Below are 16,472 nucleotides of genomic sequence, written 5' to 3'. Positions count from 1 at the left end.
ATAAAAAAAAAGTAAACTAAAAAGCTCCTTCACAGCAAAGGAAACCATCAACAAAATGAAAAGGTAGCCTACTGAATGGGGGGGGACATAATTGCAGAAATATACCTGATAAGGGGCTAATATCCAAAACATACAAAGAACTCATACAACTCAATAGCAAAAAAAATCCCAAATAATCCAATTTAAAAATGGGCAAAGGACCTGAATGGATATTTTCTGAAGAAGATATTCAAATGGCCAACAGATACGTGAAAAAATGCTCAGTGTAATTAATCACCAGGGAAATGCAAATCAAAACCTCTAAGCTATATCACCTCACACCAATTAGACTGGCCATCACCAAAGACAACAAATACCAAAAGTTGGTGAGGACATGGAGAAGAGGGAGCCCTCATGCACTGCTGGTGGGAGTTTAAGTTGGGTATTTTCCCAAAGAAAACAAAAACAGTAATTCAAAAAGACTTACGCGCCCCTGCGTTCACAGCAGCATTTTTTACAGTAGCCAAGACGTGGCAACAACCAAAGTGTCCATGGATGTACGAATGAATGAAGCAGACGTGGTGTGTGTCTGTTTATTTATTACATACAATGGAATACTACTCAGCCATTTAAAAAAAGGAAGGAATTCTTGTCACGTGCGACAACTTGGATGGACCCTGAGGGCATTACACTAAGTGAGGTAAATCACACAGAAAGAGACAAATACTATATGATCTCACTCATGCGTGGAATCTATAAAAATGCAAACTCATGGAATAAGAGTTTGGATTTGCGGTTCCCAGAGGCAGAAGATGGGGACTGAGTGAACTGGGTGAAACGGTGCAGAGCTGCAGTTACAAGGTCATTGCGTCCCGGGGACATGATGCACAGCATGGTGACTGGAGTTAACGACACGGCTGTGTATGTGAGGGTTTGCTAAGAGAGCAGATCCCAGGAGTTCTCATCACAAGAAACACATCTTTGTAAAAAACAAAAGGGGACTTCCCTGGCGGTCCAGTGGTTAAGACTCTGCGCTGCCAATGCAGGGGGCCCAGGTTTGAGCCCTGCTCAGGGAACTAGAGCCCACATGCAAGCTACAACTAAGGAGCCGGCGTGCCACAACTAAGACCCAGCGCAAATAAATAAATATTTTAGAAAATAAAAGAACTCTTAAAAAAACCATTTTTGTTAAGTCCGTGAGCGGATGGGTGTTAACTACATCCTTTTGCAGTATGTGGATGTCAGGTCGCCAGGCTGAACACCTTAAAGGTACCCAGCGCTGAACATCAGTTGCCCTCAATAAAGCTGAAAAAAGAATTCGTCTGCAAAGCCACCGCAATGAGAAGCCCGTGCACCGCGACGAAGAGCAGCCCCTGCTCACCGCAACTAGAGAAAGCCCATGTGCAACAACAAAGACCCAGCGCAGCCAAAAGTAAATAATTTATTTAAAAAAAAATTCGTCTGCTGGTTGATGACGGAACATATAGATCCTATACGGCCTGTCTTTCCAGGTTAGAAATCACTTTCCATCTGCCAAACCACACCAGCGCTCAGCCACCTACGCACATTTACACACCTGCTGACAGGTGAGCCAACGCGTGGTTGCCACCCGCTCCCGTCGCCTTCCAGAAAAGAGCGCGATGCACCCGTCCTCCGGGAGCTGCTGCCGGAAGTCACTGGCTGCCACCTTGATGGCCTTCTCTGGGGTGACCGCAGTCAGGTTCACCGCAGCTCCTGGAAGGAAACCACGAGGGTGGGGCGTCTACAGCCATAGGGACCCAGCCAGTGAGCTTCCGGGATGAGTGAGGCCCCTGGGAGTCGGGGGGCTCCTCTGCCTATTTCCCAGAAACGCCCTTTCTTTTCTGCCGCCCCGCTAGGACTGCGTGTGCCCAACGGCTCCTTCGTGCACTTCCCACACGTCACCTGCGTCTTGTTCGTGCCACCCACCCCCCGACAAGTGACCAGTTCCCCAAATTCAGCCTGATCGCGAGGTCCTGCGGGGCAGGGCTGGCAGCCGTGTGTGTCCCAGGGCTTTGCCTTTACGCTCGGGGCCACTGGCGCACCAGCCCCTCTCAATCCAGCCTCGTGTCCATCTTGCAAGGCTCGACAGCCACGGTGTGCGGCCCTGGCTGGGGACACTGCGGGGGCGGGACCAGCAGGGGCTGGTGCCGGGGAGGAGCCCCTCCCTCTGCAGCTGTCCCGGCTCTGGGGCGGGGGGAGCAGAGAAGATGAGGCTCACTGGCCTCCACCGCCACACACAGTGGTACCGGGACGGGGCCCCCGCGCCTCACCACATGCAAATGTGTTCCCGCTCCCCTCGCAGAAGCAAGGTCAAGCCCCCCAAGTTTGTGCCAACCCGGGTCCTGAGGAGCCCGCTTTGGTTCGCGCCCAGGAAGCCCTCCCGCCGAGCTGTCTTCCCCGGTAGCCCACTGCTGTGGACGCGGAGGCCAGCAAGGTCAGGGTGAGCAGGCAGCCGCCCCGCCCTGCGCAGGCCTGCTGGGCCACGCACCCCTGGCCCCCAACATACATTCCTTTGTAGATTTCCTGTCCACGCTGGTTCTGTAGCCGAGCCTCGGCCAAGTCGATGGGAAACACACGGGTCACCCCCAGGAGCCCTGGCACGCCTCCGTTGATGAGCGTTGCTGTGACACTAGGCCCGGGGTCGGGGGTGGGCATAGTGGGGGAGGCTGGCCGTACAGCCAGGATGGGATCAGGGGACCGAGGGCAGGACGGAGTCGGGAACAGGCATGAGAGGCTCCTCGGCCCCTGCCCCACAGGTGTTCAGAGGCCCCTCTCCTCAGCCCGACCAACCCTGCAGGGCGAAAGCACCTCCCCCAGCCCCACGGGGAGCCAGGAGGCCGGGCGGGGGCTTCTGGGAGGGAGGCCAGCTCCGCACCCAGGGGGTTCAGCTCCTTCAGGGCTGCCTCCGGGCTCTCTGGCCGGTCCCCACCCTGGAACCACGTGTAGAAGTTTCAAATGATTTTTCAAGCAGTTTTATTTCCAGCTTAAGGTCAGGACTGAGTGTGAATCCTGGCCGTGCTGTTTGCTTCAAGCAGTCACCTGCCTCTGATCTCTCACCCCCAGTCCCCCAGGTGAGGCTGGCCTCACTCCAGGGTTTGTGAGGATAAAGAGGTTATGTGTTTGGTAAATGAGAGCCACAATCAACAATAAGAACACACGCTTCTGATAAAGGAAGAGAACCAGGGTTAGAGCTTGAGATGATCTGATTGTGGCCAAAAGGAAAGGAAGTCACACTATATACATGGTGAGGTCCCTCGTCCTTGAGTTTGGGGCCTGAAAGTGGAAAACGGCTCCTCAGAACCTAGCACAGAGTCCCTCTGTCTCGGGCAGAGGGAGATCCTTGGAGGTAGATGACCTGAGAGAGGATAACAGGACGTTTTCCTCAGGAGCGGACCTTGATACACAAGCCAGAAACTGAGGCAACAGACAGACTGTGACTTAAGTTTTGCAGCCTGAGAAGATGCAGGGCCAACAATTACCAGTTCCGTGGCGTCCAGGGCACCGGGGGACAGATGCTCTCCCTTGGGACCGGGAAGGGAAGCCGTTCACCTCAAATCCTGGTCGGGGATCGTCGGGAAGCTCCCAGGGCCGCGGCTCCAGTGCAGGGGGAGGTCGGTCGCCTGGGAACCCGTGCCAGCTGCCCACGTGCTCGGTCCGCTCTCTTCCTGGACCTCTTGGGCCTTGGGATCAAAAGGTCAGAAGAAAGGGGGTGAGGATGCTGGCGCTGGGAGGGGAGTCCCGGTGTCTGGAAGGCCCGTCCTCGTTCCCGGGCAGCCGACACGGCTCAAGCGTCTCCAGCGATTTTGTTTTGGGGAAGAAAAGAGATCGGCATCTCTCTTGGTGTATATTGTCCCTTTCGGGAAAAATGGACTGAGTGCCAGGCGCTGGGTGCCCCAGGTCCGGGCGAGAACGCTGGTTATCAGCAGCCACACGTGAAGGAGGAGACAGGCGGTAGCCAAAGCAAATCCTGGGGGACAGCCAGTGACCTGCCTCTGCCCAGAAAGACGCAGCAGGGAAGGCGGAGACTCCGGGACGGGGGAAAAGGCGACCTGAGGCCCCAGAGGGCGTGAGGGCGAGGGCTGCGGGTGTCCGGGAAGAGCATCCGGTGGGGCAGGCGCCGTCCCTGCGAGCAGGGACACCGAGTCACGGAGGTGGCGGGGCCGAGGCCTGACCTCCTGAGGCCTCTTGCCTTTGGCTTTTCTTCTGAAAGAGTCCACTGAAGAGTGCTGAGTCTCAAGGTGACGGGACCACCAGCCGCTGCGTGGAGAGCAGATGGCGAAGGTCAGAGGTGAGGGCGGACAGAGAGGATCCAGGCCGCACGGGAAGGTGGGCGGGGTGCGTGGGTCGGAGCTGGGACAGGGAGGTTGCAGGCACCGGGTCTGAGCGCTGGCAACATGGGAAACTGGGTCTGTGGGAGGAACAGGGCTGGAGGAGACTGGTGGGGGGGATGCTCGATCCCTGCCCTCAGGATCCCTCAGTAAACGGGGTTATTAGCACTGGTTTGCAGTGCTCCGGCCCAAGAGCCTTAATCATCCCCGACATCAACAAAGGGACCGAGCACCTGCCAACCGCAGACCCGGGCCTGGAGTTGGGGAGAGGAGGTGGCCGGCGCCAGGACTGGAGACTTAGGAGCCCTAAGGCCAGGAGATTAGTGTCCTGGCTGTCCTTCCAGACACTTGCTAGGCTGTGGAGAGGACGTGTTTAATTCCAGCTGCAGGAAACAACGGGCCGCACGGAAAACCCTTTCTGTCGGAATCCAGACATTCAAATAATTGAGAATCTTGCAGCCGTATCCCCTGCTGTTTGTGGAACTAAATTACTCGTTTATAAATTGTGGTTCACTGCCCACTGGAACAGAGGTACCTAGAAGAAGCCAGAAAACCCAAGGGCACCCGGATCCCAGGGCCAGTGGAGCCACAGGTGCCCCTCCACCAGACGACGGGCCCATGTCCCCAGCCACATGCAAGGCGCTATGGCCTGGCATCGCCCTCGAGCCGTGAAGGCAAGGTTTGTGGGTGGTGAGTGGATTGTCAACAGTCAGCAGAAAGAAAACCGGCAGCCAGGGCTGCCCTGGAGTCACGTCCCACAGATGCTCAGCCCAGGGCGACCGAGGCCCGAGTGCCTGCCGCTCTGCCAGAGCTTGTTGGGTGCCTGCCGTGTGCACAGGGGACTCAGCTGAGAACAAAAGCAGCCCCCCCCCCCGGCCCCAGGCAAGGGCAATTCTTCCAGAAAGCAGGCCTGAGGCACCCAGGGGCTCAGTGTGCACTGCAGGGACAAGGCCGCCGGGGTGCGGGCGCCTCCCTCACGAGAACCTTTCACCCCTTTGACTTGCAAGTCCCCCCAGCCTCCTGGGACCTGTGTCGCTGGATCCCAGTGCCCTAGGACACCCCTCCCTCCGCACACCGCCTGTCTGAGCTGCCCAGCTCCCCCGTCAGCATCCTCCCCGCCTTCTGGTCATTCCCTGCCACTCAACACCCAACTCCCAAGCCCCCGGTGGCCTCTCCCTCCCGTCCCCAAAGCCAAGCAGTCTATGCCTTCACGCTTCCTCCGGAAAAACAGGGCCACGCACATGCTGGGCGGGGACTCAAACAGAAACTGGGTCAGTGTTGAGAAACCTTTATGGCACCTTAAGTAATTTCATGTTTTAGAATCTAACAATAAAGATGTGCGCTTTTGTTTTTTTAATTCTATTTTTCTAGTAATCCATTTTTGCTGTATCTCACAAAATTACTGGTCCACAGTAGGCTGGGGGGAAACAAGCCGCTCTTCATGGGTAGAAATGCTGCCCAGAGGCAGCTCCCGGCCTCCGCCCGGCACCCAACCTGCTGCTCACAGGACCCTGCCCCTGCCTGGGGTCCGCCTTACGGCACCCCCGCACCGTGCCACCCCTGAGCCCCCCACTCTGTCCCCCCGATGGGACGGAGGTCCTTTGGGCCTCTGCTCCCCGCATCGGCCCTTTCAGCCGCTCCAACCTTGGCCTCTGTGGGCCCACCTGACGCCCAGGTACAGGCCCAGCCCAGGGCTCCAGCCACAGTCCGCGGCTGGCATCCCATCCAGATGCTCGGTCTTGGGGAGTGCCCCGAGCCCCATGCTGTGCCCCCTCCCACGGCCCCTGGCTCCCCAAGCATGCGAGGCCCTGACCACCTGCTGGAGGCCCCCAGGGCGCTGCACTTCCACGTGCTACGGTGCCCGTGCAGCAAGGGAGACGAGGCCGTGCCACCGCCTCCTGCCCGCCAGAAGCAGCTCCTCTCCTCCTCACTCTAAGCTCGACATGGACAGTCACCCACCTTCAGTCAGAGCTTCTGCCTCTCTACGCCCTCGACAGAGGCCAGATCCCCGCCCGCTGTGGGACGACTGCTTTGCGAGACCCCCACTTGCCTACAGCAGCCCCTTCACCCCGAGCCATCTCCTCTCCTGTTTCTCCAACAGGCGGGCTTGAACGAAGCCCCAGAGGCTATTACTCGGGGGCGGGGGGGGGGGGGGGGGGGGCGGGCAGCCCCACCTCCCCAGAGGCCTGGAGTTCAGGGAGGAGGACGAACAGCACCGGCCTGCAGGCCTGTTCCGGTGCTCTCTCCGCACAGATACCTTCTGTCCATTTAGGGGGACAGGGCACTGCAGGCTGGTTTGCAAGGTCCCTGCACTTTCATGAACATCACAGCTGAGCTGGGAACCCAGTGCTGCCCTAAGGATTCTTCCAACTCAGGGGCTGGAAAGCTTTAGAGAGGAATGTGATGGTCTTAAAGACCAGCTTCCCAAGCGGTCAGGCTGTGGCTCCGGACGCAGGGGACTTGTTGCTCAAGTCAGCACCCCCCGCTTTAGCCAAGTGATCTCACTCAGTGCGTTCCGTCTCCACGTCACAGCCCTGCTGAGGACCACGCAGGGCAGCGCGGCAGAGTAGGCTTTGCAGTCAGGCTGCTTACGAGCTGCATGATCTCATTTACCACTCACTAGCTGTGTGACCTTAAGCAAGTTACTTAACTTCTCTGTGCCTGTTTCCTCAACTATGAGACATACTCCGACGTAGAGAACCTGGCACAGCACCTGGCACATACGAGGCGTCCACTTAATGATACTGTCCCTCCCCTTCCTGGTGGCAGTGGATGCTGACACAGGGTGTGAAGTTGGGTCCAGAGGGCACAGGCCAAGGACATTACGATAATCCAGGAAGAGGCAGGAGAACCTGCAGTGGGAGGGAAGGGATGCGAATGCTTTCTGTGAAGCGGCAGCATGGCCAGATGCCATGTGTGAACCCCCAACCAGCAGGAGGGGCATCAGGAGGGCTGCGGCGGTGAGGACACGGGGCAGAGAGAAAAGCCTGGCTGTTGGCATGAACTTAAAGCATCGCCACAGAAGAGACACCATCGCACACGAGCTAGGGTGCTACAGACAGAGCTGGAGCTGCTGGCTGGGCCTGGCGCCCTGTGGGTGGGAACGTGAAGTGGTGCCGCATCCGTGGGAAACAGGATGGCGGCCCCACACGAAGTTAAAACCTGAGTTACCTTATGACCCAGCAATTTCACCCCTGGGTGTGCACCCAGATTTGAAAGCAGCATCTCGGACACGTAACTGTACACCACGTTCACTGCAGCCAGAAAGGGGAGCAACCCAAACACCCATCGACGGGTGGCGCCTAAACACAATGTCGTCCATCCACACAGTGCAGTGTCTGTCGCTCGGCCTCAAAAGGACAGAGCTTCTCACACCTGCTATGACACAGACGCACTGTGAGGGCACTGCGCTCGGTGAAATAAGCCAGTCACAGAAGGGCAGATACTGCATGAGCCCACTTATCCGAGGAAACTGGATCAGTCAAAATCACAGACACGGAGTGGTAAAGTGGTTCCCAAGGGCGGGGGGTTAGTGTTCAATGGGGACAGAGCTTCAGTGTGGGATAAACTTCTGGGGCTGGATGGCGCAGAGGCGGCATGATGCTGCGAGCATGCCCAGTGCGGCCACAGCACACACTTAGCAACGGTGAAAATGGAAGATTTGGGTGTATTTTACAGTAAGAAGCAAAACACAGAGGTGAGTAGAGAAGGTCTTAAATTACATTTAAACATGAATGGGGGGCACTGGGGAGCGGAGGAAGGTGTCCACATTAACGTGAATTACGGTAAAATGGTTAAGAAAGGGTTTTATAAACAATATACAAGGTGTAGGAAATAAAGTCTGGAAATAAAATTGCAAATTGTTTACTAACTGAAGAATTTAAAACACTGGCAAATGAAAAATTACCAAACAGCAGCAGGACACATGGGTGTCAAAGTCCAACAGGAATTTGGAAAGGGGATCAGCGTCTCAGAATTGATGGAAGCACCAGTCGGCTGCAGTGACAACTGAGGTTACAGGTAAAAAAGTCTGGTCATCTGGAGGAGGCGTCCAGAGGAGAAGGGGTGGGAGTGGGGTGAGATGGGGCAGTGGGACAGGCCTGGGCCGTTCCGGGAGGGGCTGGTGCACTGCCAGGGGCCACGGAGGAGCGGAAGGCTGTGAAGTGGGTGTGGCCAAGGCAGCAGCTCAGTCCCCACCTCCAGGAAGGGAAGGAGGAGCCAGATGCCAGGAGAAAAATGCCAGGTGAAGAGCTGGGATGAGTTGGGATGAAGGTAAAGACAGGAGACTGGGGCAACGTTTATGGGGAGGGGACCCAGGGGAGGAGATGGGTGCGGCCAGAGGACTTGCGGGGGGTGGGGGGGGTGGAGCGAGGACAGTCCGGCCCCATGGACCTCGGGACGCTGCAACCCAGGGCCCAGGGTCTGATCTTAATGAGCCCTCACGGGATGCCTGTGCGCACCGAAGCTGCAAGTTGTGGGGAGTGGTTTGCAATGCTGACGGTACAAAGGTCACCAAGAGAGCTCTGAAAAACCCCGATGCCAAGGCTGCGCCCCAGACCAGGGAAAAACTCTGTGGGGAGGGCCCAGGCATCTGCTTTTTTTAAAGTCCAGGTTTTTAAACCCCTAATGGGTGGCCTAGATCGGCAACCACTGGTCTAGGGCATTGCGAAGCCGAACATAAGGTCACTAAAATTTGCTGGATCAATCACAACAGCAGCGGCGGGAGACGCCACGGGGAGTAAACGGATGGACGGCAGAAAGGACTGGACAGCAGGTCTGCTGGGTTTAGACCCCAAAGCACCCACCAGTCCAAGGGTGGGACTCGAAGCAGAGACAGGAGAACGGGGGGGGGGGGGGGGGGGGGGGGGGGGGCGGGTGTCAGGAGGGCGGGGCCGGGGATGCAGGGGCGGCAAAGGGCTCATCAGCCCTGAAGCCACGCGTACTCTGCACCCTGCCTCAGGCCCACAGGCGCTGGCTGAGGCCCAGCTCGCTGTGATTTCTCAAGTCTGGGACAGGAAGCCGGAAGCTGCACTTCTAACGAAGCCCCAGGCAGTGCTGTAGCCCAGAGCCACACTGGAGCCCCCTGCCTGGGCCAAGGGACACACAGGACTCCTCCCAAGACCAGCTCCACCCCTGCGCCTTGGGGATCACTTCCAGAGGCTGTTTTCTGTACTGTGTCACCTTCACTGCAGTTCAGCCTGGCTGGGAGCAGAGCCGGGGTGAAAGGGGAGAGAGGGACTCAAGCCAGAACAGGGCTCAGAGGAGACAGAACGGAACAGGCCTGAGAGGGCCTGAGGCCCTGCCCCTCAGGGTCTGGCCCTGCGCCGGCGTCTCTCCCGACCCACCATGGCAGCTCAGCACTGCGTTCTGCTCATATGTTGCTCTCGTCCAGCCTTTCTGCCCTGCTTTTCTCCCTTTACTGTGAAGTCTGCAGACAAAGCCGTATTTTTCCTTCTGTCCTGTAAGTACGCGAGCGTCAGGCGCACAGAAGGGATTTAATAAATACTTACTGAGAAGGTGACTGCGAGTTAGCCTGTTTTCATCTTAGTTCCTGGGGCTGGGCCACGTCCTTGCCTTCCTCCTGCCGACTCAATTCCTCCCCAAAGCAAAAGCTGTGGACACGCTCCAAGGAACCAACTTCAAGGCTCTAAAAAATAACACCCAGCCTTAACTGGCCAGAACAGCTCCGCCATCCTGCCACTTGCTGTCCGGAATGAGGTTCAGACCCAAGCAGCTGGGAGCGGGCAGTGCTTTTCCAAGTCGGAAGACATCTCAAAGGCACCTGAACTGGTACCCACGTCAGGGATGCAGAGGGAGTGGGGCTTCAGAACACAGCCAAATCGGGAGACTTTCCAGCTGCCTCCTTGGCTAGTATATCACCGTCCATCTTTCACTCAAGATTTTTGCTAGAATTGCCTAAGGAAACTAAAGGAGTGAACCCTGGTAGCAGAAAGGGAACAAGAACAGGAGCACATATGTTCCCCTTTTAAAAACCCAAAGGGAAACCATGAGGCCAGGAGACGGCTCTCCAGGATGCAGTTGAGGGGGAGGGGACAGGGTGGGCTGCGGCAGCCTGGACACTCAGCCCGGACACGGCCCAGAGGCATTTCTCCCAAAGTCCTCTCCACAAAGTTTCAGGGTGAAGGTCGCCTCCAAGGGCCCGACCCTGGGTTAATCTCACCCTGGAGGTGCCACTTGTTTATACAATTAAGACGTCTTCCCTCCCAATGACAGGAATAGGTTTAGAGACAAAAGCCATTACTGTCTAACAAGACCTCTGGATGTTTCCAAATGTCAAAATGGAAAGTTCTGGGCTTCCCTGGTGGCGCAGTGGTTGAGAGTCCGCCTGCCAGTGCAGGGGACGCGGGTTCGTGCCCCGGTCCGGGAGGATCCCACATGCCGCGGAGCAGCTGGGCCCCGTGAGCCGTGGCCGCTGAGCCTGCGCGTCCAGAGCCTGTGCTCCGCAGCGGGAGAGGCTGCAGCGGTGAGAGGCCCGCGTACCACCAAAAAAAAGGAAAGTTCTGTCAGTATTTTGAGACTAACCCGCATTTATCACTCATGGCTGGCTTCCTTCCTTTTCCCTAAATCTTCCCCACCAGCTTTCTTTTCACACTCCCATCTATCTAAAGTAAGCACGGGTATGGTACCCATGGGGCTTAACAAGTGTAAATGTCAAACAATGATTCTGTAAACAGGGATAGATTAACACCATCTGATGGATCAGGTTTTGAAACAGAGTTGACCAGTGGAAGACACTTTGTTTTGGTCCCAAGGAGATAAATCTGGGAAACACCCTAAAGGCATTCAGCTAAGAGCTAAGTTCCTACTAAAAAGTCAATCTCTGGCTAAAACTGTCTGAGCATTCTGGCCTTCATTTGGTGAGGAATTCATGTCATAGTAGGAGGGGTTCCAGTTGGGAATCCAAAAGTTAGAAATCAAACTTTACACACACGTATTCATACGAGCACACACAGGTCCACACATCAGGATGCAAAGGGGGCCAAGGCCAGGGTCCTGGCCACCTGCCCCCGGGCCCGCCCAGGCTGAGGGGACTGAGAGTCAAGCAAGACAAACACTCCGACTGGCATCACATCAAATTCGAGGTTTACTAACAACTTCCACTTTAAAGTTCATTTTTGGGGGGTTTCAAAAAACACATGGAAATGCAACTACTCAACTAGAAAATGTGATTGACATAGTGTTTTATAGGAAAAGTGTTTTGTATGGGGGACTGACTGCACTGTGAACACAGTTCTTAAAAAGGACAAGGGCTGAAGTCTCAAAAATATATACCAATATATCAATGGGGATAATGTTACAACAAACAACTGAAGGTCATGAAGGTCACGGCCCAGAAAGTGATAAACCAGAGGGGGAACAGATCTGGAAACTGGGACTATCTGTGGTAGCATTTCTACTGAAAGGTATTACTTACAAGGATAAAACAGGCCAGGAATGTTTGTGACCTAAGACTCCAGCTAACTGATAATAGGCGGCTCCTCTTCATCTCTCCTCCCCCTCCCCCAACAACAAACACCCTCCCAGGAACTGGGAAGGAAAACTAAATTGGGAGGGAGGAGAGCACCGCCTAGTGTCCAAGCCTCCAGCCCGGCGCAGGCGCACACTTCACTTACGGGCCGGGTGGTCTGGGTTTGGGTGAGGCGCTGTTTGTGCAAGTGCCTGGGCTGGTGAGGGTGGCCCCGGGCTGGGCCCAGAAGGTGGGGCCCACAGGCCTGGTGGGAAAGAGTGCGTGATCCCCAGACGCCGCCTGGACCCACCAGCCAGCTTCGTCACTGCTCAGCTTCTCTGCAGAGCCCCGTCCCCGGCGCGGGGCCCACCCCGTCCCCACGTCCCCACCCCGTCCCCGCCCCGTGCGTGGCCCGCGGGGACCATGTGGGCTGAGATGCGGCTGCCTTTTTAGGTGACGGCCCTGGGGCCTAATTCAAACCTGTCCTGATGGGAGTTTGCCCCGATGATGAAAGTGACACAGGACACACACAACTCACACATATCACCTTGCTATTTTAAGAATGTACTTTATACAAAATAACCAGTTCATATGGAAATAAATCTACAGACCTCCAAGGATCAAAAAGCTTTTGAAAAAGTTCTTTTAAAAAATTATCCAACACACAGTATAGAACTAACTATTGAGGTAAGTGTGGCTCTCAGTGAAACAGGGAATCAGCAGACCAGACAAAATATACACAATATAAAAATAAATAGCATTCCCCTTTCCAGTACTGGCCAGGAAAGCCCACGGGCTTCTGCAGCAGGGGAGCCGGGCAAGAGCGCCAGCTGGGGAGAGGGGCAGCGTTCAGTAACTCACTCCCGAACCCACCTAACCTTTTCAAAACCACAGGTCAGCTAGCCGGTTTGAGGCGTTTCTACATCAGCCCCCAGGGCAGAACGAAGGAGAGACCAGTAGGCAGGCAGCCCGCAGACGGACTGCTCGGCAAGGGCCTGCAAAGCAGTGGGGATGAAGAGCGGCCAGCCTCAAGCGAGAGGATGCAGGGCAGGGGAGGCCCGTGTCCCAGCAGAGTCCAGTCACGGGCTCAGCCCCTGGCTGGGGACCCCGCACCCCAGCAGCCGCGGCCCGACGCCCCAACTCCCACACGACCCGATTTCTGAGGTGGGCATCCCAGTCCTTCCGCTGGACTCTGAACACCCTGGATGCCGCCGTTCTGTGACGGTCCCTGCCTCGGGGCGACTGGGTTAGGGTTTCACGGGAAATTTCAAACCAGGACTTGAGAGCAGTGTGTAGCTGTAGATAGGAACTTCCTTTAAAAAGTGAGAAAAAAGCTCAGCCCAGGTGACGCTGGCTGTCCTGGACAGCACGCAGCCCACTCCCGGACCCGGCAGGAACTAAGACAAGTGATGACCCAGCAGATAACCCGCACGACAGAGACCTGTACGCCCAGTCACGAGAACGCTGCCAGGCTCTGTGGGCCAGGCTGGCTGAGGGCCGAAGGCTTTCAAGCAACATGTAAGTTTTCCTGTTCAGAGGCACCCGGGGCCCCAGGTAGGGCGTCCTGCTGACAACAGGCCAGTGTGTCCCCCACCCCTACTCCCCTGCAAGGGAGAGGGTGCAGCAGCTTTAGTTTCACTTTTAAAAGGTGGGATGAGAAAAGTGTTACGAACAGGATCCTGTGTGTCTGTCCTTACTTAGTCTTCTTATGTTTTTACTGTAATAAATTTTAGCCAAGAGCTAATTTTAAATGGACAGACTGAGGGGAAAAAACCCCAGGCCAGACACCTTCCAAAAGGCTCTACTTTTCTCTCTGGATCTTTTATTTCCCTGGGTCCTGGGAAGACAGTTTCTAACCAAGGTCAGCGGTGGACACGAAGTCCTCCTGGCCCCTGACAGGCGGCAGTAGCCCCAGGGGAAGGTCCCTCTGGGACCTCCTCCCAAGCCACGTTCCAGCTGGGAGGAGCGCAAGGGCCCGGCCGGGGACGGCCCTACCGGCCAAGGGACGCAGCCGGCTCACCACAGTAACCACGTGGGGTTCCACTCCCTCCGCACCTCCTCAGTGTCCACTCACCCAGAAGGGAGGCTCCTGTCCTGTCCACAGCTCCTGGGGCAGCGGGTGATGGGGGAGGGGCTGCGGCGGGGGGGGGGGGGGGGGGGGGGAGCAGAGCGACCCGAGGCTCCGAGGCCCCCAGGCGGAAGGAGAGGGCGGAATCGCTGTGGTCCCTCCTGGCCCTGCCCTGGGCTGGTTCGGCTCAAGGCAGGGGTGCCCACAGCCTCGCATCCAAAGCAGCTTCAAGGCCGGCGGGGAGAAGGCTCTGGGCCCAGACCAGCTACACAAAGCTGCGGTCTCCCCTCCCAGCTGGCGCACAGACACGCGGGGAAGCACAGTGTCCTGGGCACGGTCCTTCACAGCTCGGGGGCCAACCTGGACCTGCCCGCAACCCTACCCCATCCTTCCCAAGGGACGACGCTGACCTCCCCACCCCGAACCACATCACGCCCGTGACAGGGTTCTAACAAGAACCAGGATCCAATGAGAACACAGCCCCCAAACTCACTCCATCTAAAAGCACGCCACATTTTAGTCTGGTAAGGAAAAATTCGTGTTTCTGTGCAGCGTGTCTGGGAGGCGTCCACGTTCCCAGCGCTCAACCTGCCCAAGCCTCGTGTGCCCCGCAGGTCAGCATCCACGCGTTTGGAGCTGGTGCCTGGGTTCCACGTGGACAACAGGGATGTTTCCAACTTGTTTCTTTTCCTGCTGAAAGCGCAGGTTTATTCCAGCTTCATCAAGGACGCCAGGACTGGAGGCAAGGTTTTCCCGGCCTCTCACACAGCTGAATTTATAAGAAACAAGTGCAAATCAACCAACCAATGTTTTATGGAAGCTTTTCTACTAACCCAAAGGCATGCTTGAAAAATACACTATTCTTTACAGAAACCTGTTAACTTGAGGGCATCTTCCTTAGTTGTTTTTTTTTTCTTTTTTCCTTTGTGGGATATTCAAAAGTTTAAAACATATGAGTCCTAACTTTGGTGGCATCTCAGCTAAAATCAAAGAATGCTAAACAGGGAGAATCCAGTGTCGTTGGCTTCTAAAACTGTAATAAAGTAACTTAATACTGTAAAACTGTTTTCTATCACAGACAAACAAGTGATTTCAAGAACTTGCTCTTGATAGCTATTTTAAATCACCATGACTTATTTTACTATGATTCACATAAAATGAATAAAAACTATATATACTGAAATATTCCTAAATTCAAGCTGTAAATCTATAGAATACATTTTCCTATTAAAAACTGTGCAGCTTCTTTATTGATACTAAACATATACAAACCTGAGTAGTCACTGCCACAAACTGGGATTCGTGCCAGGAAGCTTGTGGCGTCTTCTAGACCACAGTCCCGGCAGGCCTGCGATGGGGACAGGTCACCTCACCTTCTAACGAGCAAATGCTCCTGATACTGGTTCACAACTACCTGGCGGGGCAGCTGGCCAACCAGGAGGGGCGCCACTGTGCTGATCAGGACCTGGGCGCCAAGCCAGGGCGCTGCCCCTCAGGCTGCCAGGAAGAGCCCGTCAGAGGAAACACGGCAGCCTTGCCTGCCCTCTCCTCCAGCTCCCAAATGTGAGTGGGTCAGGGCTGTAAACAGAGGAGGGTCAGCAGGGCTGCAGGCCCACCAGCCAGACTCCATCCCCACCACCCGCCCTGCAGGCTTTATGTACAATACATTCACCACCAACGACAGAAATCATCTTAAAGGCAACATGAAAACTCTGTAAACTGGACCCAGCTCCAAACACATCCAACACGAGTAGTCCCTTCCCCAAACGTATACCTGAGTGCAGCTGCCATGACAGCCCACCAGCACCGCCCCCCCAGGTCAGGATGATCTTCCCTGAACAAGAGTCTTAGGGTCTGGAAAAGCCACCAGAGTCCAGCCCATCTGGTCTCCACTCTCGCCCAGGACCTCGCGAGCAGGTGCGTCGGTGAGGAGGGGCGTCCAGGCTCTGGGACGCACGAAGTGATGCCAATGACGGGAGAGGTGGGTGGGGCTGCGCCCCCCTCCTCCCCATTCTCCACCCTCGTCAAATGCAGCTTTCTGTTTCCCTGGGGCTTGTTTCCTCCTTGGACTTGTTTCCTCCTTGGACTAGCTCTGAGGGAAGCAAAATAAAGACAATTTAAACAAAATTAACATGTGTTAACTGTTAAAAACAATTAAGCTCGAGCACTCCTCTCCATCTGGGGAAACAGCCTGATCTGGCTTGTCAGCCAGTTCTGCTGGAGTGAGGGCTCTGAATCCTGGACCGCCCGACTCACAGCTCAGCCCTGTAGCGGCCAAGGACTCCTGCCTCCAGGGAGGCCGGGTCGGGGCAGGGGAGAGCGAGCCGGCACGGGCAGCTCAAGGCATGGCGCCCAGCACCGTGGACCAGCCTCTCCCAGATGAAGTAGGTGGGGAGGGTAAAACAGACAAGGGATTGTATCCAAGAAATGCTGGCAGCCAGTCTGGGAAAAGGGAGTTTAAATAATCCCCAAACAGCTGGTGCCGTAAGAACAGGAATAATGGACTCGCCAGTACGGGAGGGAAGCTGCTTCCGAGGCCCCGTCAGCTGGAGTGCTTGGGCCGGGCCCTCCCCGGCTGCCCACAGGACACAAAGCCCTTTCTGGGGAC

General features: G+C 56.0%; 1 protein-coding gene across 2 annotated transcripts in view; it reads right to left on the bottom strand.

The window, feature by feature from the left end:
• Positions 1 to 12,356: 12,356 nt before the first annotated feature.
• The window catches only part of LOC116760700 (cat eye syndrome critical region protein 2), a 160,219-nt gene continuing 156,103 nt past the window's right edge, over positions 12,357 to 16,472 (bottom strand). For both annotated transcript variants that reach the window (XM_032645993.1, XM_032645994.1), the window contains exon 18: positions 12,357 to 15,956. In XM_032645993.1, the coding sequence (XP_032501884.1) occupies positions 15,951 to 15,956 (6 nt within the window). In that variant the 3' untranslated portion in view covers positions 12,357 to 15,950. The remainder of the gene's footprint in view (positions 15,957 to 16,472) is intronic.

Source organism: Phocoena sinus, chromosome 10 (genome assembly GCF_008692025.1).
Source record: "Phocoena sinus isolate mPhoSin1 chromosome 10, mPhoSin1.pri, whole genome shotgun sequence".
Classification (NCBI taxonomy): Eukaryota; Metazoa; Chordata; class Mammalia; order Artiodactyla; family Phocoenidae; genus Phocoena; species Phocoena sinus.
Note: the sequence above shows the minus strand (reverse complement) of the source record. Positions and strands in the feature narration are given on the sequence as shown.